Source organism: Lemur catta, chromosome 2, assembly GCF_020740605.2.
Source record: "Lemur catta isolate mLemCat1 chromosome 2, mLemCat1.pri, whole genome shotgun sequence".
Lineage (NCBI taxonomy): Eukaryota > Metazoa > Chordata > Mammalia > Primates > Lemuridae > Lemur > Lemur catta.
In genome coordinates, this window is record NC_059129.1 from 64,066,604 (window position 1) to 64,089,875 (window position 23,272).

A 23,272-nucleotide genomic window follows, 5' to 3' on the forward strand; every position below is an offset into this window, starting at 1 on the left:
TTGCTAAGAGGGGATGGAACTTGGGTTTGAACCCAGGCTGTCTAACTCATCTGAAAGCTGGTGCTGTTTCATGGTATTTGGTATTGGATTTGCACTGATGACTGGGGAGGTGATTAGCCTTTTCCTGTTTAGATTCATAGAATAATAAACCTGGAGGGACTTTAGAGGTCATCTGATCCAACCTTCATCATTTACATTCTAAAACAAAGGAGGCCTAGCAATTCTAAGTGACTTGCCCTACATACCACAGCTGGTTAATGGACAACCTGGAGCCAGAGCCCCGGTCCGCTGTGGATCCAGTCCTCTTCTTCTACACCTAACTTGAAAATATGACTCGTATTTTAAAACATGTCTATGTTTACAAAATTTAAAGGACTAAACATCAAGAAAATAGTAAGCAACAGCAAAGTCTCACTAGTTTTATTACACAACTGGAATCACAACAGATAAGCCAGCACCAGTTTTGTATGACTCATTCCTCCAAGACCGCAATCCTTAATTTGCAGGCTCAACTTGAGAGTTTTAATTTCATATATGTTCTTAATCATTTGCAGACACTTGTAACTAAGAGGCCTCAGAACTTTCACAAATTGAGGTCTATTATCCAACCTCTTTCCTATTTTAAAAAATAAGATAGAAAAATTAGAGTTAAACATTGAGTTTGTGGCATAATCACTGAAAAAGGAGTGGTTTTTTTTACTTCTCAACTCTGCTTTTGTAATAGCTCTCTATTGATTATTCCCATAAGAGTATTGCTATAATACTATTGCTAATTTTTAAGGCTTGCCTTAGATGAATGAAGGTATTGAAAAAACATGTATCTCAATCCTGTCACATATAGAAGTAATCTAATTTAAACCACGTATAAATCAATGAAGTAAAAGGCTGTTTGTATTCACTAGCTGTCTCATTATAGGTTCTTTAAATGTATTTTCCTTCATGTATTATCTTTTCTAATGTAAAAATAGAATCTATTTTTGTCAGGTTTCTGCCTTCCTGCTCCCCTTCCCAAATAAAACCCTATGTTTATTTTCCTGAGGCCTCTGTGATCAAACTCGCTTAAATGAAAGTTTTGAAAATGAACCAGTTAATTGATGCCATTTGCAGCAGCACTGTGATAGTTCCATATGGCTGTTTTGGTAATACCAGCTGCCTCATTATAAGCTGTCATTGCAAAACCTCTTGATTAAAACCCAAATATCCCATAGGTAAAACAATATTGCTTTCATTCCTTCAAAATCTACATTTGCAGTGGCAGAAATATGAGACCCATGTTTGTGTGAAGGTCATTGTGTGCAAAATGTGCTGATTCCAAGCAAATGTCTGAGAGATATTCATTTAGTATATGTCAAAAGCTGGCCTGCTTAAAACCGGTTTTCCCCAGTATTTTTAGGGATCAGTGTTTAAAATAAATTTATACTGTAGTACATTCTTTACCTTCTCCGTGCTCCATGTATGAATGAAAATACTAGGCCTTGTGTAGATTAATCTCTGACTTTTTAATTGCAAATAATGTTTTCAGAAATAATCTTGTTTGGACACAGAGTAATTGTGGACACTTATTTCCTAAATAGCTGAGCATAATTTTTCCCCACCATATAAATCTCTGCAGAAATCTTGTTAAAACCTATCAAACATTTTCCTGCCATCTTAAACAGGATATATGAAAAACAATTAAGACTTTTTATAATAACTCAGGGTCATCATTATGGATATCAATTAGAATGCTGGGCTAGCAGCCACCATCATCTCACTTGGATCACTGCGGTAGCTTCCTGACTCATTCATTTCCCAGCGTCTACACATGCCCCGTTCCAATTCTTTCTCCTCCACACAGCTGCTGGGGTGACCTTTAAAATAGAGGAATCTGATCATTTCACGAACCTGCTTTAAAAAGGCCTTAAATGGCTTCTGCTTCTCTCAAGATGAAATCTAAAATTTATCACACAGCCTATTAAGGCCTCCAGTCCAGCCCCTCTGCCTCTGGACTCCAGCTATACTAATCTTGTTTCGGATCCTTTGCAGGACTTTGGCTCTTCCAAGCTTAATACGGCAGAATGAAAATGCATCACAGAATTTGCTTTTCCCAATACCTAACAAAATGTAAGAAACATAATCAAAAATCATCAGCCACAAAGAAAAATGTCACCAATAGCAACAAAACAAGAAAGGAGGCAAAGAAAGAACCAGAAGATTCATAGTAGACAAAAATCAGGAAAATACTCACTTAATATTTCTAAATGAGAAATAAATAGCTGCTGGCTCTTGAGCAGAAATAAGCGAAATGGGGGATTTAGATGTAGATACCTCTCTTTCTCTATTCTTTTTCCTAAGTTTGGTTTTAAAGGTCTGTTTTCATTCTGTTTAGTTTATGCTCTTCTCTTTCCCCTAAAAAGCCCTAAGTTTTTTTTTCCCCCTTGAATGAGATAAAAGGAAACTTAATGGCAACTATATATACTTTCTTAGAAATAACAGTGAAAGAAAGACTCAAAAGACAAAGAACCCATCCTAAAAGAAAACACAATTCAGTAAAAAGGAAACTGTTCTTAATTTCATCTTGCTATCAAGCAATTTAATAGATCACAATGAGCTTAACAAAATAGTTAGGAAAGGCAATTGCAGGCCTAAGAAAGTTGAGAAACATAACATCACATAGAGCCAAGGTACAAACCCTCATGTCAAGGCCCTAGGCACTGTTTTAGTTGGTTAATGAAAAATATTAATTAAAATAAGTATAATTATTAAATATTAATAAAATAAAAATACATATGTTCCTTAAATATTATATTTTAAAGTTAAGACATCTAAATACCATTCATTTGCTAATCTTTTGATGTAAGGGCAAGGTCTTTTGTTTGAGTATAGCTTAGTGATTGGAATTCTATTTCATCTTTCTTTCATAAACCATAGCTATAATAGACCATCAATAGTTTCCAGTGTGGGTTTCTTTAAAGTGGAAAAGGAACGTAATAATATATACAAAACAATATGATCTTATTCCCTGTTCTTCTGGGAATTCAACTTTTTTTTTAAGTGACTTGCCTTTCTTGAGTCATTCTACATTTAATTTAGATTTCGTAGAACCAACAGCTCTTTCTTTTAACATTCATATTTCTTTGGTTTTCCCATAGCAACCCTATCATATAGCACTATTATCTCCATTTCACAGAAGAAACTTGAGACTTAAAAAGATTATCATATTTCATTTTGTCCACACTGAAGTCTAATAATTCAGAATTGTCTTCTGTGATAGAGGTATTGAAAACTTTAACAACTTGAAGCAAGATGTAGAAAATCCCCAATGTGTTATTACAGCAGAAGGTATTAGATTCTTTTTGCATGAAATAATACTATATTTTTTATGATCTTTATAGCTTAGTTTAGCTCTAGAAATAATTATAATGAAGAGATCATTGGCAATTTATTTGACTTAGCATAAAACCTGTTATAACAGCTTTCAGAGCAACTAAATGATCTAGTCAAAAGGCCTGAATTTTAATTCAGACAAAACCAGTTACTAGTTCTAGGACTTTGAGTAAACCATGTATTCTCTGCATGGAGGAGGTTCAATTTAACAGATCTCAAGGATCTCCTGACCTCTAATTTTTTCTATTTATAAAATGTAAAGGCTTCTGATTGAAATGTCTTAGGGAATAAACTTACTTTTTGTGGAACACTTTGCAAAATGCAAAGTTTATATCGGATCTCCCAGTTTTTAATGAATTGGGTGAAAATCAAATATAATATAGAAGTTCACAAATGACTCTAAAAATTATACATGTATCCTAAACATTCAGGAAACATTTTGAAATTAAGCAACCAAGTTTAAAAAAAAAAAGTAAAGCAAAGAGAAACATTTGTTTTTTAGTGTACAGACTGATTTTAAGAGACTTCGATCACTATCTGTTACACACTGAAGTTACTATAAAATTATTGGCCCAACATATATTAACTTATTAAAGAGAATCAGAGAATCCTGGGGTGCTGAAATATTACCAGAAAAGACCCTGTTTCTGTTTATTGATGAACCCATCAGGAGGGTTCATTCCCCCTGCCAATTCATTTTAATCTACCAGAAGATTATGCATAGCTCTAATCACACCACCTCCCTTCTTAAGGATTTTTACTGACTCCCTGTTGCCTAGCAAATTCAGTCTACACTACTTACCCCGGTTTTCAAGGCCCTCAGAGGTCTGGTCCCTGCTTGTCTTTTCAACCTCATTCCCTGTTCCGTTTTTTGTGCCTTTCGCACCAGGCCACGTGAACTACTTGCTTTCCCAGGACATTCCCTCTTTGCCTTGCACCTGTGGTCCCGCTGTTCGCATTGCCCTTTCCCTCATTGTCCCAGCTTTTCACTGTCCCCGTCTTTCCAGACTCAACTTGAATAGCACTTCTCTTACAAAGCTTCCTTGATCTCCCCAGCCGGAATTTCTCTCTACTGTGGAGTCTGATGGGCCTTTACCTGTGACCCTTATCACGTCTCCATTCTTGGCAGAGGTTTTTAAATATATGCCTTACTGGGCTGGAAATTTCTTGAGTTAGTCTTAGTCAAATGCATTCTGTATTCTGCAAATAAACTAGCTTATAACATGGTCTTGTACATAGTAAGTCTTCAGTTAATATGTGAAATGTGTGACTGGTGCACACTGGCTATTTCTGGGAAAACTCGCCAAACATTTATTAGATACCTACTGTGTGCAAGTCACTTCAGTACAAAAAGTGAGATGTAAAAAGATTGGTAAATATAAGGTAGATGGACAGAAGAAGTGTAATGGCTTCTTAGTTTCCAAAAAATATAAAGTGAAAATACCACCCAAAAACCCACAACAAAGTAACTACCTTAAGAAAAATGATATTTTGTTGTCAGTGCCACATGCAGGAGGCAGGAAGGCAGGGATTTAAAACCGCCGAAAGCAAAAACCTCAGATAAGGGGAAATTAGTGTAATGCATAATTTGAAATGATACTTAAACGTTTTGTGGTAGTGTTTGAGAAAAGAAATAGCATAATACTATGAACATAGGCATGTTGGTATTAAGTCACAGAAAAAATTAAAAGAAAAAAATTTCTATAAAAAGACCAGGGAAAGCTCAAGATTAGAATGAAGAAATTACATTGAATTAGGTTGCTTTTTCAGAGTTTATATTATACTAAATGAAATTACATATGCCAGACTATAAACAAGCTCTAAAACACGAATGGTCTCAGGGACCAGTATCAGAATGTTCAAAAGTGATTTTAAGATCACTTTTTTTTAAACAAATATTTATTGTCCTACAATGTGCTAGACCTTTTGCTTGGAACTGGGAATACAATAATGAATCACACAGGTCCCTAACCTGTGCATCACGGATACACAATGTGGCACACACATGTACACACCCAGGCTTGTTTCCCAAACATACGTTTATTACTTTCTTCCAATTTTTTATTTTGAGGTAATCGTCGACCAGAATTGGTAATGGTTTGGATATTGCCAGAGTTGAGGGCATGGTGTGGATGGGAGGTAGGGTGCTGGGGAGGCGACAGACAGGTGTCCAGTGTGCCCCAAGAATGGATGGTGATACCAGTCCCTGAGAGCAAAGGGCAGGGGCGAGGGGAAAGGATTAGTTTCATATTGAGTGTGAGCGGCCTTTGAGCCGTCCTAGATGTTGAGTAGGCACTGCATATGGAACCCAAGCTGGACAGAACTACAACCAAGTGCAGAGGTTTGGGCTGAAAATATAAATGGAGTCATTAATGTCCAGGTATTACCTGAAACTCCTTCTGAATGAAACGGTGCAAGTAGTAGATTGAGTATTATGGACTAGAACAGTTAGGATCTATGTTTTCGGTATTAAGTAAGTTTTGAATGAAGGCTGGGACAGATTTTGAAACTCCTATATTTATAGCTTTGCTGTGTATTAATGTGATATAAATTTGCTTCCTTGTACAGGTGGATGATTGTGGCTTTTCTTTGAATCATCCTAATCAGTTCTTTTATGAGAGTCAACGTATTCTAAATGGAGGTAAAGACATCAAGAAGGAAGCCGTCCAACCAGAAACCCCTCAACACAAACCAAATGTCCAGAAAACCAAGGATGCGTCATCTGCTCTGGCCTCTTTAAATTCCTCTCTGGAAACGGAAATGGAAGGAATAGAAGATTACTTTAGCGAATGATTCTCGAGCAGTTTAGCAACTCCTTTCTTCTCTAGCCTTCATTCCTACTTTACGATTCTGCCTTTTTCTTTTTTAACTTTAACTTCTCCCTTTACTCCTCCCCAGTCCATCCACATAGATACGCACGCATTAGGAAACCACGCTTGCAGGTAAAAACACAGAACCGCACTATGTTTTGCGTTGACAAAAGGGAGGATGAAGAGTTTCTGTTAAAGTCTGTCACTTGAATGGTATGATTTAAGTTCTGTTTTAAGAAATAAAAACAGCTTTCTGGACTGATTGAAGTCCAGAAAATACAACTAAAACCACTTTTATTTTAACCCTTCTTTGTCATTTTGACCCATTCCTTCACCCATTTTTGTTAATAAATATCAAAATGTACATGACTGTGTCTGTGTGTAACTGGGAGAATCTTATTGTGTCTTAAGATTGGACATTGTCTCAGTTTTTAAAGTAGCACTTTGGGAGCTTGTTTGGAGGTTCTAGCAGGGGAGCGCAGCTCCTCGTATACCCTTGACCGAAGAACGGTCCTCCTCTGTCGGGGAAGGTCGGACCGAGCGCAGCTCCAGGAGGGACGCACATGGAGCGGTGAGGGAGGAAGGGGACACCCGCCTAGCCAGCCAGATCAGCCGAATCAACCCTGGCGATCAATGGGGTGACAGATGTCGCAGCCAGATCGCCCTCACATCCTTAAAGCAGCACTTTGGAACATCCAACACACTGCTAATCACCACTGAAAATTTTAAATTATTTCCTTTTTTTTTTTTTTGGCTGTTTTTGTTTTTTTAGCTGACTTGTTTGTGGTTATTCTACATCAGCAAGGAAAACTTTGGCCCCTTTGAGTAGCAGCAAACTCTACTGAAATGAATTGTGACTTAGGAATTTAAAAAACAGAATTTGTATAGCCAGTTATATTTATTACAGAAGAGGAGTTTTTTTAATGTAAAATAATGGCACTTCTTATCTGCTGTCATGTTTTCATTCACTCTGGGGGCAGGTTCATGAAGAATAGACAATTTATCTGAAGCAAGAAGCTCGTACGTCTAGCGTGGTTATTTATTATACTCTCCGCTTCCATGTCTTATTACTTCTGTGGTTGCTGTGAATTACCAGATAGGTTTGGTAACTTCATTAACTTCAGTAATGAATACTCTGATATTCATAGTACCCCCGTCCTTTCAGTGCCAGCAGCAGAATTTAGCAAATGCTGTGGAGGATTGTAGACATACAGGATGAATGCCCTGCTCGGTTTGCCTGCTTTTGGCAAGGAGGGAAGGTTGGGGTGGATCATCCCTGGCACTTCATGCCTTGCAGAGCAGTGTCACCGTGGATGCCCCTATCTGACTTCCTCCCAGGCTCTCTACTCACTCACCCAGAGTTTGGGTGGCTCTTAGGAACCCCATTCTGAAACGTAACTCTTCCTCACCTATTACCTTGGAATATGTGAAAAATATTAATCTATTTCTGTCCTCTTTTCCTGGTATAGAGGGGTAGAGGGGTCCTTTTCCTTTATCCTTTTGAATCAGACATGTAACTAATTAAAAAGAGGATATTTTCAGAAAATTGAACTATTAGAAAAGCCACATTTTTAATCCTGTGATGAACTACATCATCAATATGTAAGATTTAAACATGATCAGATCATCAGAACCTAAAAATGCCAACTATACCAGGTTTTTATTTTACACTTCTGAGTCAAAGATGTCATGGAATATTTAGTAACGTACAATTAAATGAAATACTATCTGAACTTTTACTTGTCTTGGTGAATTATCATCACCTAGTTTGGAAAATAGTATTATTCCACTACAAATTACCCCTATAAATCTCTCCCTTCTGAAACCATCTGCTGCTTCCATCATCATTTGTAGTTCTCAACAGGCATCTGGTGATTGCCTACCATGAACTGCAAAACCACAAGTTTTTTTTTTTTTAAATTAAGAACAAGTGCTACATGGAGCTGTTTTAACCACAGAATTAAGTTAGCTTTAGAAAGCCAAGCACAGAAATGCAAGTCTCTGTTGTATTAAAAGAAGGAACGTATTAGACGCACTCTCTGCTGTAGTTCAGTGAGAAATTGTATGACATGATGTTTCATCTCTGGCAACATTTTGGAAGGCTGTCTTTTTCTACTGCCTCATGCTCTCCTTTTATGAAGCCTGTGCTCCCACCAGCTAAAAGGACAGAGCCATTAACAGCATGGCAGATGTGCCTTAGTGGACTATTTATTTTATACTGGCAGCCCCAAGAATTTGTGTCATCCTACTTGAATGTTTTATAAGCGCCTAGCCAAACTCCAAAATAACACTAGTTTAAATGTGAGTTCTATTACAGGTTCAATTTCTTCATAATAAGGTTTGATCTCCTGTCATGTGTTATACAGAAGAATATAGAAACATTTTGTGAAGTGTATAGATTAGAGGATAGGGAATAGAGGTGTATAAAAGAAGATAGAAATTAATGCTTTTTGGGTGCTTTTTGGAGTTGGAAAAAGCAATTTATTTTTCATGCTTCACAGATCTTGACAATTTTGATTTGTTTTCTTTGAGAGCAGACCTGTTTGAATTGGATGATGTAGGAAGAACCCAAAAGAAAAATCAAAAGCCAACAGCCTGTTTTCAAAACAGTAGCCAGTGAAAAAGAATATGAATCTTCCAGATCTTTTAACTTTTAGTCTTTTATTACCTCTTCGAGAAAGAGAGGCTGTATGATTATCAAAGACAAAAAACGAAACAGCAGAAGAAAGAACCTAGGTTGGATATTTGTAGCTGGTTGAAGCAATGACATTGTTAGCAGAGATTCTATCATACTTCTTTTATGTTTCTCCATAATGTTTTTCACTCTGCCCATACAGTACAAAACTCTTAATTGCTGTGTGCATAAAAGAACACTAGGAAGGTTTTAAGTAAACTTTTTAGGACTGCTTATAATATTATAGAGTCATTAAAGTGAATAGTTATAGATTTTGAATGAGCTGGGAATGGAATAAAGCAATGGGAAGGATCTTTAATTCACATAGAATTTTAATAAGCTGAGGGATTTCTTGTCTCTCTAAAAGCATACAGGGTGTTTTGCTTGTTACACTTTGCTGTCTTACTGATACTAAGGATCTTTGCAAGCAAACTTCTGTAATTCTTTACAGAGAAGAAAAGAAAACTTCTGGGATTTCAGCTTGAAAGGCGAAATGAGACGACTCTAAAGTTCTGGTTCGGTTAGAGTCTACTGTTTGCAAATTTAATCAAGGTCTTCCACAGGCATCAGCTTGACATTAAATTTAAGTGCCCATTAAAGTGAGAGTTTGACAGCAGTTCTGAATGTGAAGCTCAGTCTGAGGACATCTTTACAGCTGGAAGGGAAAAAAAAAAAGTTGAGAAGCCTCAAACCACTGTGGTAATTAGATCCATTTGTTAACTTCTCTCCTAATGTTGGCAAAGGGAGGGGGAGAAAAGGTTGCCAGGCTGGAATCAGGCGGGCAGTCCAGAGTCCCTGCAGAAACGCTGCACGCACAGGGTCCTGCCTTGCAGAGCACTGGTCAACATCCTCTCTGACTGATGAGTGAGATGGGGCAATTATTTCAAGAACTTTACTCAGTTTTTCTCCCTTTTAACACAGACAGAAGCAGTGTGTGGAAGTTGTATTTTGAATGGGTGTGCCAGTTTGGTTATAAGGTACCCTGGAAGACACATCATTTGAGAGTGGACTTCTCGTGGTACATTGTTGTCCTGAAGAGTTAGTGTTTCTCGCAAAGGAATCAAACTTACATTCAGGTAATCACTTATTTACCCAAAGCATCTGGCTGCCTTTTCGGTATTGGGTTCCTTCGTGACAGACAGCTATTGCCCTAGTCTAAGGCCTCTCACCATAATTGGCATGTGGGCAATTAACTTTGTGACTCTATGGAAATCATGTCACCTGTAGGAAATTATTTTCTGACTCCATCCGACTTTCCTGCCAAAAATGATACTATTTCCTGTTATTGGATTTGCTTTCTATCCCATAAGCTCTTTTTGTCCATTGCTTCATGATTTTATTTTTTTTCAAGAATTAGCACTGCAGAACCTTATCAAAGTCTAAAGAATATGTCTGTATATAAATCTACAGTATTTCCCTTGAGCCTTCGATTGTAGTACTGTTTTTGAACGTTGATGAAAAAGTAGTGAAACAACATTGCTAATAAATGTATGATGGATTTTCAATTCAGACTTGGCATTTCTAGGTATACTCATTCACCGTAATAGAACTATGAGGCTCTTTAAGGTTTTGTTTTGTTTGGTTTTGCAGAGAGAAAATAAATTCAACAAATACTGCATTTAATTTACGATTATTTCTAATGTAGAAACTAACCATGTCATGCAAATTTTCCAGATTCCCCACGTCCACCACTTTTTAAAAAATTTGTGCTTTCACTTGGGTCTTAGAGGATACCAAAGTCTTCATTACTGATTAAAAAGGACATAGTGATGCATGCTTCTTTTTTATCTTCCCTTTCATTATCAAGTATTAAATCGTCATTGAAACAATTCTCTAGCACCCTTAATACTTGGCTGTCCGTAGAGTTCCTGTCTGGTCCTCTTCTCACTCCACGAGTCTCCCTGAGTGATCTCACCACTCCCATGGTATTGCTTTCCATCTATGTGCAAATAATTTCCAAATCTGTATCTCCAACTGAGAACTACCTCTTGGACAAACCCATCCATCCAGCTACCTCTTGGACCTCTTCATTAGGATGTCCCACTAGTATCTCAAATTTAACGTGTCCAAAACCAAACCTGTTCACTCTGTTAACCTTGATGACTTCCTGCCTTCACACATCTAAGTCCAATTGATTCGGTTTTAATACTAGCATGTCTAAACTGATCTCAACTGGGGGCAATTTTGCCCTGCAGGAGACATTTGGCAATGTCTGGAGACATTTTTGGTTATCACAACGGGGTGGGGAGGGGCTTTTCTTGGCATCCAGTGGACAGAGGCCGAGGATGCTACTAAACTATAGTGCACAGGACAGCCCCCCACAACAGAGAAATATCTGGCCCACAACGTCAGTACTGCTGAGGTTGAGAGATACTGTTCAAGAGTTTTCTCTCCTCCTTTCCTTGCTTGTACTACATTAAATTACCCTTTCAGCACTTCTGGTCACAGTGATCTCTTAACTTACTATCCTCGTCTCCACTTGCCTACCCTGAACCCTATCCCACATCCTTCTTCAAAATGTAACCTAAGTACTTTTATTCTCCCCAAACATGTGTCTTCTTAAACACAGCTCTCCATTACCTGTATGAGGAAGTCTAGCTGCCTGTTATATTGTGTATGAGACCCCCCATGACCTGACCCCTGCCTACTTCCCAAGTTCCCTCCATTGCCATTCACCCCTCATTCTATAATCCAATCCAGTGATTCAGCCATTCTGAGCACGCTTTCCCTGCACATTCACTATGCGCTCTCTCTCCCCTCTGTTACCCTTACTCTTCCTGCCCTTCCATCCCTTGCCCTGCTAAATATTATTTCTCCTCTAAGGCTCAGATTAGGTACACATTCTTTCAGCCTTCTCTGATGACCCCAGCATGGGTGCATTGTCCCTTTTAGGCCATCTAACGTATGCCATAGATGTTATCATACAATGATGCCTATAGTCACACAGTACTTATATTTATAATCATCTATTTATATATGTTTCCCTTCAGTATGCTGTAAAACTCTTGAGGACAGGAACTATATCCCTTTTTATTTGAATCCCTAATAATTAGCATTGTCTCTAGTTTTTAGCATGATGCATGATATTCTTGGGCACTCAGTAAGCGTGTAGAGTGAATGAATGGCTACTTATTATCCCACAGGAATCTCAAATTTAAGGTTTCTAAAACCTACAAACAAGGTGTGGAATGGATTCTGGGCCCCACCCTGTACCAACCACTTACTATGTGACCTTGGGCAAGCTCCTTAATTTCCCTGTGCTTCATTTGCTTCACGTTTGACATGCGGATGATAATTACACCTACTTCAATGTGATTCTGTTAGGCACTATTGCATCTACAGCACGCAGAACACTGTCTGGCACAGGGAAATGGTAAGTATTAGATGTTGCTATTCGATAGCCAACTCTTCCAACAAATGTACCACATGGGTCCTCCCTGTACCATTCTGAAGATCCCTTACTTGGAGTGATCCTCTTATGTGCACCATACTGTGGTAGAGAAAGAAAAGCCACCAAACAAGGTTTTAGCAAAAAGAAATGTCAATGGACCTACTCTTTGACTGCCATGCCTTTGTCGCCTTTGTGGCCAGGCAAGGTAGACGGAGAGTTACAGGCTATGAAACTGGAGGATTTCCTAGGTATGGCATACACTGCAGTATGAAAAGTTGCTGAAATGGTGTCACAGAGCACTGTTTGTTCTTAAAAGAGGAGAACTGAGGCAACCTGAGCGTTGGTACATAGAAAACGCAGTAAAGTTTTCTCCCTCAGAGTGGTGATATATCAGTGGGCTTACCTAGGCTTCCCTATGAAAATGATGCCTATGTGGTACCTGCTCTTCAAGGACTTACAAAGTACTTTGAGGCTGATCAAATCAGGTGCCACCATGGCACTTCTGGAATTGGGGAAGAATAGTAATCACCTGCATTTTCCCCTACAAGGACACTGAGAGGTTAAATTCCACGTGCTGGCTCACAGACTCTGCTCAAATGCGGTGCCCTGACCCCCTGGGCTGCTCACTTTCTTCTCCATCATTGGTTTTCACACCGACAGCCTTAGGACCATCCTTCATGGATGAGCAGCCCAAACTGCAGGCCCCAGCTAGACCAACTCTTTTCTATTATCTTTGGCAGGGTAATTAACCCTCCTGCTTCAGTTTCTTTATCTGTAAAATTGGGATAATAACAATACCTACACATCATAAAATTCATGTGAGATTAAATGAGATGGCCAGTGTCGACTGTTTTGCACACAGTCTGGCACACGGCAAGTCGCTGAGTAATTGTTGGCTACTACCATGCAAAGGTTCTACTATACTTTGTCTGAAATAAAGGCTTATCCAAATAAAGTTTAGAAGCTATAATAAATAGAATATTTTGTGTATTAAAGGGTAAGAATTATGGTTTTTTTTTCTGTATGTATTAAAAATATTTAATTCTTTTCTTACAGCCCACATAGTCTAAGAATGACAAAATTAAAAAAACCCTATTAGACTTCACAGAGAGGCTTTTATTTGCTTATTATTGGTGACAAGAAATGAGTAATCCTTTGGTGTCAGGTAGTTACTGATATAAAAGCGAGCTCCAAAACTGTTGTAGCAGGCTTGATATATTTGGAAGGTTCTGGTGTCTCTTTAATCTCTTGGATATTCTTTTCCTACATGATGAGTGCGATGAGCACTATCTAGGGAATGGACACGCTTGAAGCACAGACTCGGGGGATGAGGGGGCATGGGCAATATGTATATAACCTGAACTTTTGTACCCCCATAATGACCTGAAATTAAAAAAAAGAATGAAATAAAGTATAATTTTTCTTTTTCTTCTGTGTTTTAATTTTGTTCTATAGAATAAAATTTCTAGAACCCTTAGCCCTTCAGATAAAACTATAGAATCTCAGAATTATAAGGGGGTTTCTACTACCAGGATTTTTCCTAACTGTGGCTTCCTTGGCATTATGAAATAATCTAGAAAGAGTAGAGCCAGACCCTCATACAAAGTCATGGGAAGTTTTGTATGCCTTGTGTTGCCTACTAGTTTCTCAAGAATATGTAACATCATCTCCTGCTTTGGTTAGAGTACACTTTTTTTAAATTTCAGCTTAATATGGGGGTACAAAAGTTTAGGTTATGTATATTGCCCATGCCCCTCTACCCTCCCCCCCCCACCGAGTCAGAGCTTCAAGCATGTCCATTCTCCAGACAGTGCCCGTTACATTCATCATGTAGGTATACACCCATCCCCTCCCCCCACCACATCTGCCCGACACCCAGTTGGTGTTATTCCCAAATGTGCCCTTAGGTGATGATCAGGGAAACCAATTTGCTGGTGAGTACATGTGGTGCTTGTTTTTCCATTCTTGGGATACTTCACTTAGTAGAATGGGTTCCAACTCTTTCCAGGAGAACATAAGAGATTCTATATCACCGTTATTTCTTATAGCTGAGTAATACTCCATGGTATACATATGCCACATTTTACTAATCCAGGAGTACACTTTTATTCTGTAGTCTACAGCATGGTATCTTCCCTGTCATCTCAATTAAATCCCCCTTCTTAAACTATAACAACCCATCTTCCATAAAAAGTGATCTGGGTGGTCAATCCTAGAGATCAAAGAGAGAAGCTTTAGATTTTTCTGTTTTGGAGTCTTACCCAGCCACTGGTGCTGTTACGGTAGATGTCTCCCTGTCAACATCCCTGTTGAGAAGCTAGGAGCTTTGGGGCCCATCCAGCATTTTAGAACTAAGCACACCACTTAAATCTATACACATCTTCCCTAATAATGAGATCTGTATATCAAAATAAGAAAGGCACTAGGTTTATATATACAGCTTCTATCCATACTCAAATTGCAGGCGATAAAAAGCACCAAGGCAGAAGAGAATACAGAATACCTCTGTGCGACCTCACCCTTTCTGAGGAAGAACAGCCTATTCGTGAAGGTGTTATCCATTGTTCAGCGGAATAAAGTTGGTGGGAAAGTCTCTCTGCAGATTCCTGCCGCTTCAACTGGGAGAATACAGCTCAACCCAGATCCATTTGTATAGTCCCTCCTTGTGAGCCTGCCGATAGCAGGCTCTTTAGAAGTTTTCTAATTCAATCTCTAAACAAGGGATACATTCCCATGGCCCCAGTGGATGCTTGAAACTGTGGGTGGTACCGAACCCTATATATATATTTTTTGATCTGATAACTGAGATGGCTACTAAGTGATTAACAGGTCGGTAGCCTATACAGTGTGAATATGCTGGACAAAGGGATGATTCATGTTCCAGGCAGGACAGAACGGGACAGTTTGAGATTTCATCATGCTACTCAGAATGGTGCACAATTTAAAACTTATAAATTGTTTATTTCTGGAATTTTCCATTCAATATTTTCAAACCACTGTTGACCTCAGGTAACTGAAACCTTTGAAAGTAACACTGTAGATAAGGGGGAAATACTGTTTAGTTAGTATTTTCAGCTTATGGGCCCAGTGGTCTCTGCTGCAACTACTCAACTCTCTTATGATAGTGGAAAAGCAGTGTAGACAACACATAAATAAATGAGTGTGACTAGATTTGGCCTGAAATGAGCCAGATTTGACCTGTGGGCAGTTTGCCAATCCCTGACCTAAATGAAAAGGGCAAATTCCTTGAAGGATGTGAATTACCAAAACCAACTCAGAAAAGAAGTAGAATACCTGAATATCCCTACATCATTTAAAAGTATAATTTGTAACTTAAAACTTTCCCACACAAAAAAATTCTAGATCCAGATGGTTTCAATGATAAATCCTATGTAATATTGAAAAATATAATGCCAATCCCACACAAACTGTTTTAGAAACTACAGGAGGACAAAACATTTTCCAATTCATTTGGAAATGAGTTGGTTATAATGCTAGCACTGCCCTGAAACCAAAACCAGACAATCACATTACAAGAAAAAATTATAGACCAATATCTCTCATGAACATAGTGGCAAAAATCCTTAATAAAATATTAGTGATTAAAATCAAACAATATCTATAAAAAGGGCAGTACCTTGTGACCAAGTGGGGTTTATCCCAAGATCGTAAGGTCAGTTTAACATCCAATAATTAATCAATGTAATTTACCATGTTAACAAAATAAAAGAAAAAATGATCCTTTCAATAGATGCAGAAAAAGCATTTGGCAAAATTCAACATCTATTCATGACAAAAACTCTCAGTAAATAAGCAACAGAGGAAACTTCCTTAACCTGAAAGGGCATCTATGAAAATCCTAGAGGTAACAATCAAGCTGAATGCTTTCCTTTTAAGATCTGGAACAAGACAAGGATATTTATTTTTACCACTTCTGTTCAACATTGTACTGGGGATCCTAGGTAATGCAGTAGGCAAAAAAAAAAAAAAGAAATGAAAGGCATTATAGTTTGGAAAAGAAAGCAAGCTATTTTCATTCACCAGTGATGCTGTATATTTAGAAAATCCTATGAAATCTTCAGAAATGTTACTAGAATGAATAAGTGAGTTTACCAAGATCACAGGAGAAAAGGCCAATCTACAACAATTACTTAATAAATGTTCTATATACTGACAGCAAGCAATTAGAAATTGAGAATTTTGAAAACACCATTTATGATAGCATCTAAAACATGAGATACTTAGAAATAAATATAATGTGTGTAAGACCTATAACCAAATACTATAAAACACAGCTGAAAGAAATTAAATAAGACCTAAATAAATGGAAAGATATGCCATGTTCATGGATTAGAAGTCTCAATATTCTTTACATCTCAATTTTCTCCAAATTGATCTATAGAGTCACAGTAATCCCAACCAAAAATCCCTACAAAGTTTTTTTTTTCTGTATAAATTAACAAGCTGATACTAAAGTCTATTTGAAAAAGCAAAGGATCCAGCAAAACCAAAACAATTTTGAAAAATAAAAACAAGATTGGCAGTCTTCCCTTATTGATTTCAAGACTTACTATAAAGCTACAATAATCAAAACAGTATGGTGTTGGTAGAAGGATAGACATATGATCAAAGATATAGAGAATCTTCCTTACTCATTTTCCTTCTTTTGCTTTAAATGCAAAAGTAACAGAAAATTCTTACTCAACTAAAGTCCATTTCCATGTTCTAGCTTCTCTTTGAACCTACTTGCACACACATTAGGAGATAGTTGAAATCTTGAAGCTCTTTATAACATATATTAATTCAATAAAGCATGCACTATTGTAATTTTCTTCTTAAACTACAGAAGATAACTTAAATTTTTTCAATTACTAGCCAATTACTCAGACTTATTTTCACAATTTGCCTCTTTATTCAGTCATTCTGTCATTTCCTTTCTTTTATATCTGATAAAAAATTTCATTCATAGACTTTCCCATTGTGATCTGATGATCTTTAAATTTTCCATAAATTCTACAGTTCTGATTAAACTATTTCAAGGCATTGTTCATTTAAGACTCAAATCATGCATAATTCATGTCCGTGAACTTATAAAGTTAATGATGGCTTGAAAATTTTGCTATGACCAAACAGCTGCTTTTGCTGCTTTGGAGCTCTGTGACTATTTGCTTTCCAAATTACTCCCCACTGTGGTTTCACATACTTTGGGAAACAATGCCCTAGAGATCAGCGAAGGAGGGGATGGTAGCGGGTCCATGGGAGGGTAAGCATGGTTCCTCTCTATCCCTCTGGTTCTGCACCCTCTGAGAAGACCAGTACAGGGCATTCAACACTGAGATGGTGATTCCAACTCTGGGAACGTTGTCAAGGACTCCCCTGCCTCCTGATGGTCTTTTCTGTTGATCCCTTGGTTTCTTTGTTTTACTAAGAATGTTATTCTATTTAACCTATTATAGCTTTTATCCTATTTAAATTGTTTTTATGGTAATTTTATCCCATTTTACTATCTTCCCACTATCTAAGCATCATGCTTTGACATGCTTTCACATATTAATGTGCTTTTTAATTGAATATAAAATATATACAGAAAAGTGCATGAAACACAAATGGACAAACTCTTACAAATTGAACTCATCCCCATAACACAACCCAGATTTAGAAATTGAATCCCACCAGCTCTCCAAAAGGCCCCTTCATGCCACCTTCCAGTCACCAGCCCCTTCCTCTCCAAAGGCAATCACTTATTCCAACTTCTACCACCATGGGTTGGTTTTCCCTGTGTTTGAACTGTCTTATATAGTATGCACTCTTATGTGTAAAACTCATCTTTTTTGTTGCATGTAACAGTAGTTCCTTTTTTTAATGGGTAGTATTTCATTGCATGAATATATCATAATTTATTTAATTCTAATAGACATTTGTATTGTTAACTAGTTTTTGTCCGTTACAAATGATGCTACTGTGAACATTTTGGTACATATTTCTTGGTGTACATACATATGCATTTCTGTTGGGCATACACGTAAAAGACGTGAAGTTGCTAGTGTGCCATTTGCTCAGCCTTAGCAGATCCCACTTACGGTAGGCAGTTTCCAAGATGGCCCTCGATGATCACTGACTCCTGGCATTCACACCCTTGTATTAATCCTCTCCCATAAGGGTAGACTGGGCTTATTGAATCACTTGTAACACATAGAATATGGCAGAGGTGATGGGATGTCATTTTCAGGATGAAGTTATAAAAAGATTGTGGCTTCTGTTTTGAGTGCTCTATTTTTTGGATGTTTCATTCTAGAGAAAGCCAGGTACCCTATGCAGAGGAAGCCCTAAGAGGAGACTCTTGAAAGTGGGTCTTCTGTGGCTACCAATAGCCATGTGAGTGAAGTGGGTCCTCCCCAAACTGAGCCTTGAGATGACGTAGCTCCAGTCAATGTCTTCATTGCTGCCTTTTGAGATACAAATCAGATGTGGCTGATCCACAGAAACCGTGAGATACTAGAAGTTTGTTGCTTTCAGCTCCTAAGTTTTTAGGCAACTTATTGTGCAGCAACAGATAACGATATACACAACAAACACATGATAAACACAAAGCCAAACAGGTTTTCAAATGGTTGTATCAATTTGGATTAACACAAACAGTTCCTACTGTTTCACATTCTTGCCAACTCTTCATCATGTTACTTATTGTGCTGGGGTTTTCCTGGTTTATTTTTGATTTAGTGGTTTGGCATTGTGGCTTTATTTTGTTTCCTTTTTTTTTTTTTTTGAGACAGAGTCTCACTTTGTTGCCCAGGCTAGAGTGAGTGCTGTGGCGTCAGCCTAGCTCACAGCAACCTCAGACTCCTGGGCTTAAGCGATCCTCCTGCCTCAGCCTCCCGAGTAGCTGGGACTACAGACATGCGCCACCATGCCTGGCTAAATTTTTTCTATATATATTTTTAGTTGGCCAGATAATTTATTTCTATTTTTAGTAGAGACGGGGTCTTGCTCTTGCTCAGGCTGGTCTCGAACTCCTGAACTCCTGACCTCGAGCGATCCACCCGCCTCGGCCTCCCAGAGTGCTAGGATTACAGGCGTGAGCCACCGCGCCCGGCCTGTTTCCTTTTTTTTTTTTTTTTAAAGACCTTTATTAACAGGTGCTTGCAGTTTGACTTTTTTTTTTTTTTGAAAAAAATCAAGTTGTAAAATTTTATTACAAATTAAAAAGAAAGTTTTAAAAAATCCCAACCAGTTATGAAACAATTTAAAAATCTTTAAAAGGTATATTGAGAAAAATCAGGCTTTTTAAAATAAAACGTTTGTTATTACCAAAATATCTGTCTTTAGGTAACAATAATAAAAACCCTGTGCTACATAATAATACAGATAGTTCTAGTTATCTGGTCAACTGGCAAAAAACAAGCACTTAAGGTCTTCAGTTTGACTCTCCTGTTCATTTCTTACTGCTGGAATTTCATATGCATTTCTTCTTGCGGGATGACTACAGGGATGATGGCAGAGATGGTAACCCTACCTTTACTCAGCCCGGCCCTGCACGGCTTCCAGAGTGGACCAAATTCTCAGCTGGTGGATCAGCTGCTTTTGTCTCTCTGTCCTCTTCATTGCCATCCTCTCCGGGCTGCCTTTGGCGAGCAGGGCCTCTGTCTCACTGGTCTGCCTCGTGCTCCTGAGGGCGCCTCTCCCTGCACAGCAGGGTTGGAACACTGTGGTCGAGGCCCAGGGGGTCTCCGCATGTAGTAAGGAGGGAACCTCCCCCTGGGGTAGGGCCCTGCTGATGGGCCTGGCCTTGGGGCGCTCTCGGATCCCTGGTTGTGTTCCCCACTCTTTCTTTCTGTTCTGGCAATTCCGCGGGTCATTGCGTGGAGATAACGGCTGTGGTCTGCTGCACGTTGACTGCCTTGCACTGGAACGCCACCAGGGCCCGTGACATTCGCTGCCACACACCCTTTTCTCCTTCAACAACCTCAGACTCCGCAGTCTCTCCATCTCCTACACCGGGACGGCGTTGCGGGGGTTGTTCTTCTTTATGGCAGTCTGGTGTGCAAATACATCTTTCCTGGTGTCACTCCGGTTGATGAAACCACAGCCATTTCTTACATTGAACCATTGTATTGTTCCCAAAACCTTCGTTGAGATGACCTTTATGTCCCTGCTGGCAGGTGCCGCCATGCGACGCCACCCAGGCCACAGCTCCCTGCCTGCTGCCTGCGGTGCCAGGCATGGTGTCCCCAGCCCTGAGGGGGGCGGGGTCGGGGGCAGCAGCTGTGACTGCCGGGGCTGTGGCAGCTTCGGCTCGTCCAGAGGTGCGAGGGTGACTAGGCGGGCGGTGGCGGTGTTGCTCAGGGTTCTCTGGGGTCTGCTCTGCTCCCGCCAATCAAACTTATTTCCTTGTTCTGATGAGATTGAACACTTTTTCATTGTGTAGCACCCTTTGGATATCGTCTTTTGTGAAAAGACAAATCTTACGCCCAATTTAAAAAATTGGGTTCTTTTTTCTTATTGATTTATAGTTCTTTTCATATTCTGAATCCTTTAACAGTTATATTGATTTCAAATATTATCTCCGACTCCATGTATCTCCCCCCCCACTTAGTATCTTTTGTTGTACAGCAATTCTTAATTTTAATATAGCCCAATTCATTACTTTTTAAAATGACTAATGCTTTTTGGGTCTTGTTTAACACATCTTTTCATACTCTCTAAAGTTATCTCCTAGGAATGTTATTATTTTAACTTCCACACTTAAATTCTACAACCCACCTGGATTGATATTTTGAGTTTGATATTAGGTAAAGGTCAATATTTATTTTTTTCCTATATGGATAAACATTTGGCCCAACTCCTTTCCTTCAACTCTGCATTGTCACCTTTGTCATAAGTCAAGTGCTTGTGTATAAGTAGGGATGTTTATAGATGATTGCATTGGTCTATTTGTCAATATCAAACTCTCTTAATTTTCATAACTTTATGTCCTGATATCCAATAGCATGATTTCTCCCACTTTCTTTTGCAAGATTGTCTTATCTATTCTTGTCTCTTTGAATTTCTATGTCAATTTAGAAGTTAATTTATCAACGTATAAGCACAAAAAACATCCTGGGAAACTTATTGGATATATATTGAATCTATTTATCAATTTTAGAAGAATGGACATTTTTACAGTATCGAGTCTTCATTTATCTAAGTTGTCTTTAATATCTTTTAATAACACTTTGTAGTTTTTGGTGCAGAAGCTTTGCACATCTTTAAATTTTTTCATTGGAATTTAATGTTTTCCTTGATATTATAAATGCCATAATTTTTAAACTTAATTTTCTGATAATTGCTGGTATATAATTACTTTTCTTAGTGCATTGATTTTGTATCCAACACCAACTTTTTATGTGTATTAACTTTGTATTAGGTTCATGATGTATTAGCCTATTTTAATACCACTGGTTCAGTTGGCTAATATTTTATAAATGTTTTGCATCTATTTGAACCAGTTATTTAGAAGAATGTTTTAAAATTGTTAAAATCTCTGTGCTTCCAGATTGGTTTATTTCTCCTTTGGGGTCTGTCAACTTATGCTTTATGTAGGTTTAGGCTACGTCACTAATCCATGCATCCAAATCAATGCATGCAAATTTAGAATTATTGTCTGGTAGATTCACCTTTTATTAATAATCATTATGAAATACCCTTCTTTATTTCTGGTAATGTTTCCTGTCTTTTTAAAATCTACTTTGATATTTCTACAGCTACACATTTGCTTTCTTTTGGGTTAATGTTTGTGTGTGATATACTTTACCATAATTTTATTTTTAAACTTTCTATATTCTGTTTATTTCATAAAAACAGCATAAAATTTAGACTTTGCTTTTTCATATAATCTGGTAATCTTTGTCTTTTATCTGCATATTAATTTCACTTATATCAAATGTAATCACTGATATATTTGGTTTCAAATCTACTACTTATATCTTCTATGTTTCTTCTGTGATATTCATTTTCTCTCTTTTCCTGATTCCTTTTGGATTACTTATTATTTTGTTTTGGCCTTATATTTGCTTATTATACATTATTTTACTATTCTTTTACTGGTTATCCTAGAAAATATGATAGGAATCTTTAACTTATTAAAGTCTCATATAAATTAGTACTTAATTTACTACTTTCCAGACAATGCAAGCACCTTTATTTTCATATATCTTTCTCTTGCCTTATGTTAATATTTAATTCTTCATATATTTTAAACTCTTAATTCTCCATATATTTTAAACAATGTATCATTGTTTTACACAATCATTGTTCATTTTGCTCTATCTATGTATTTAGCCTTTTCATTACTCTTTATTCCTTCCTGCATTTCCATCTGAGATTATTTATTTTCTTCCTACCTGAAAAATTTTAGTATTTCCTTTAGTGTGGATCAGCTGATGACATCTTCTCTTAGTTTTTGTTTGCTGATAATTTACTTGATATTCATTTTTGAAGGTTATTTTTACTATGTATAAAATTCTAGGATGTCACCTAAGTGTCCACGGACAGATGAATAATCAAAACGTAGCATATATATATGAGGAAATATTATTCAGCCTTTAAAAGGAAGGAAATTCTGATACATGCTGCAACATACATGGACTTTGAGGACGTTACACTAAGTGAAACAAGCTACTCACAAAAATATGAATATTGTATGATTCTACTTATATGAGGTATCTAGGGTACTCAAATTTATAGAAACACAAAGTGGAATGGTCCTTACCAGGGGCATGGGAGAAGGGAAGATGAGGAGTTTTTGCTTAATGGTATTATGAACTGAATATTTGTTTACCTCAAATCTATACATTGAAACCCTAATTCCCGTTGTGATGGTAGTTGGAGGTGGGACATTTGGGAAGTAGTTAGGTTGTGAGGGTGGAGACCTCATGACTAGCATTAGTGTGCCCTTATAAGAAGAGACATGAGAGAGATGGGCTCTCTCTCCACATCATGTGAGGATACAGCAAGAAGACAGCCATCTGCAAACCAAGAAGAGGGCTCACGCCA

General features: G+C 37.8%; 1 protein-coding gene across 1 annotated transcript in view; it reads left to right on the plus strand.

Annotated features, from left to right (window-relative positions):
• PRIM2 (DNA primase subunit 2) overlaps positions 1–6,534 on the plus strand; it is a 269,780-nt gene extending 263,246 nt beyond the window's left edge. Inside the window, exon 14 of the mRNA XM_045543797.1 lies at positions 5,935–6,534. Within this exon, the coding sequence (XP_045399753.1) occupies positions 5,935–6,159 (225 nt within the window). The 3' untranslated portion in view covers positions 6,160–6,534. The remainder of the gene's footprint in view (positions 1–5,934) is intronic.
• The last annotated feature ends 16,738 nt before the right edge of the window (positions 6,535–23,272 follow it).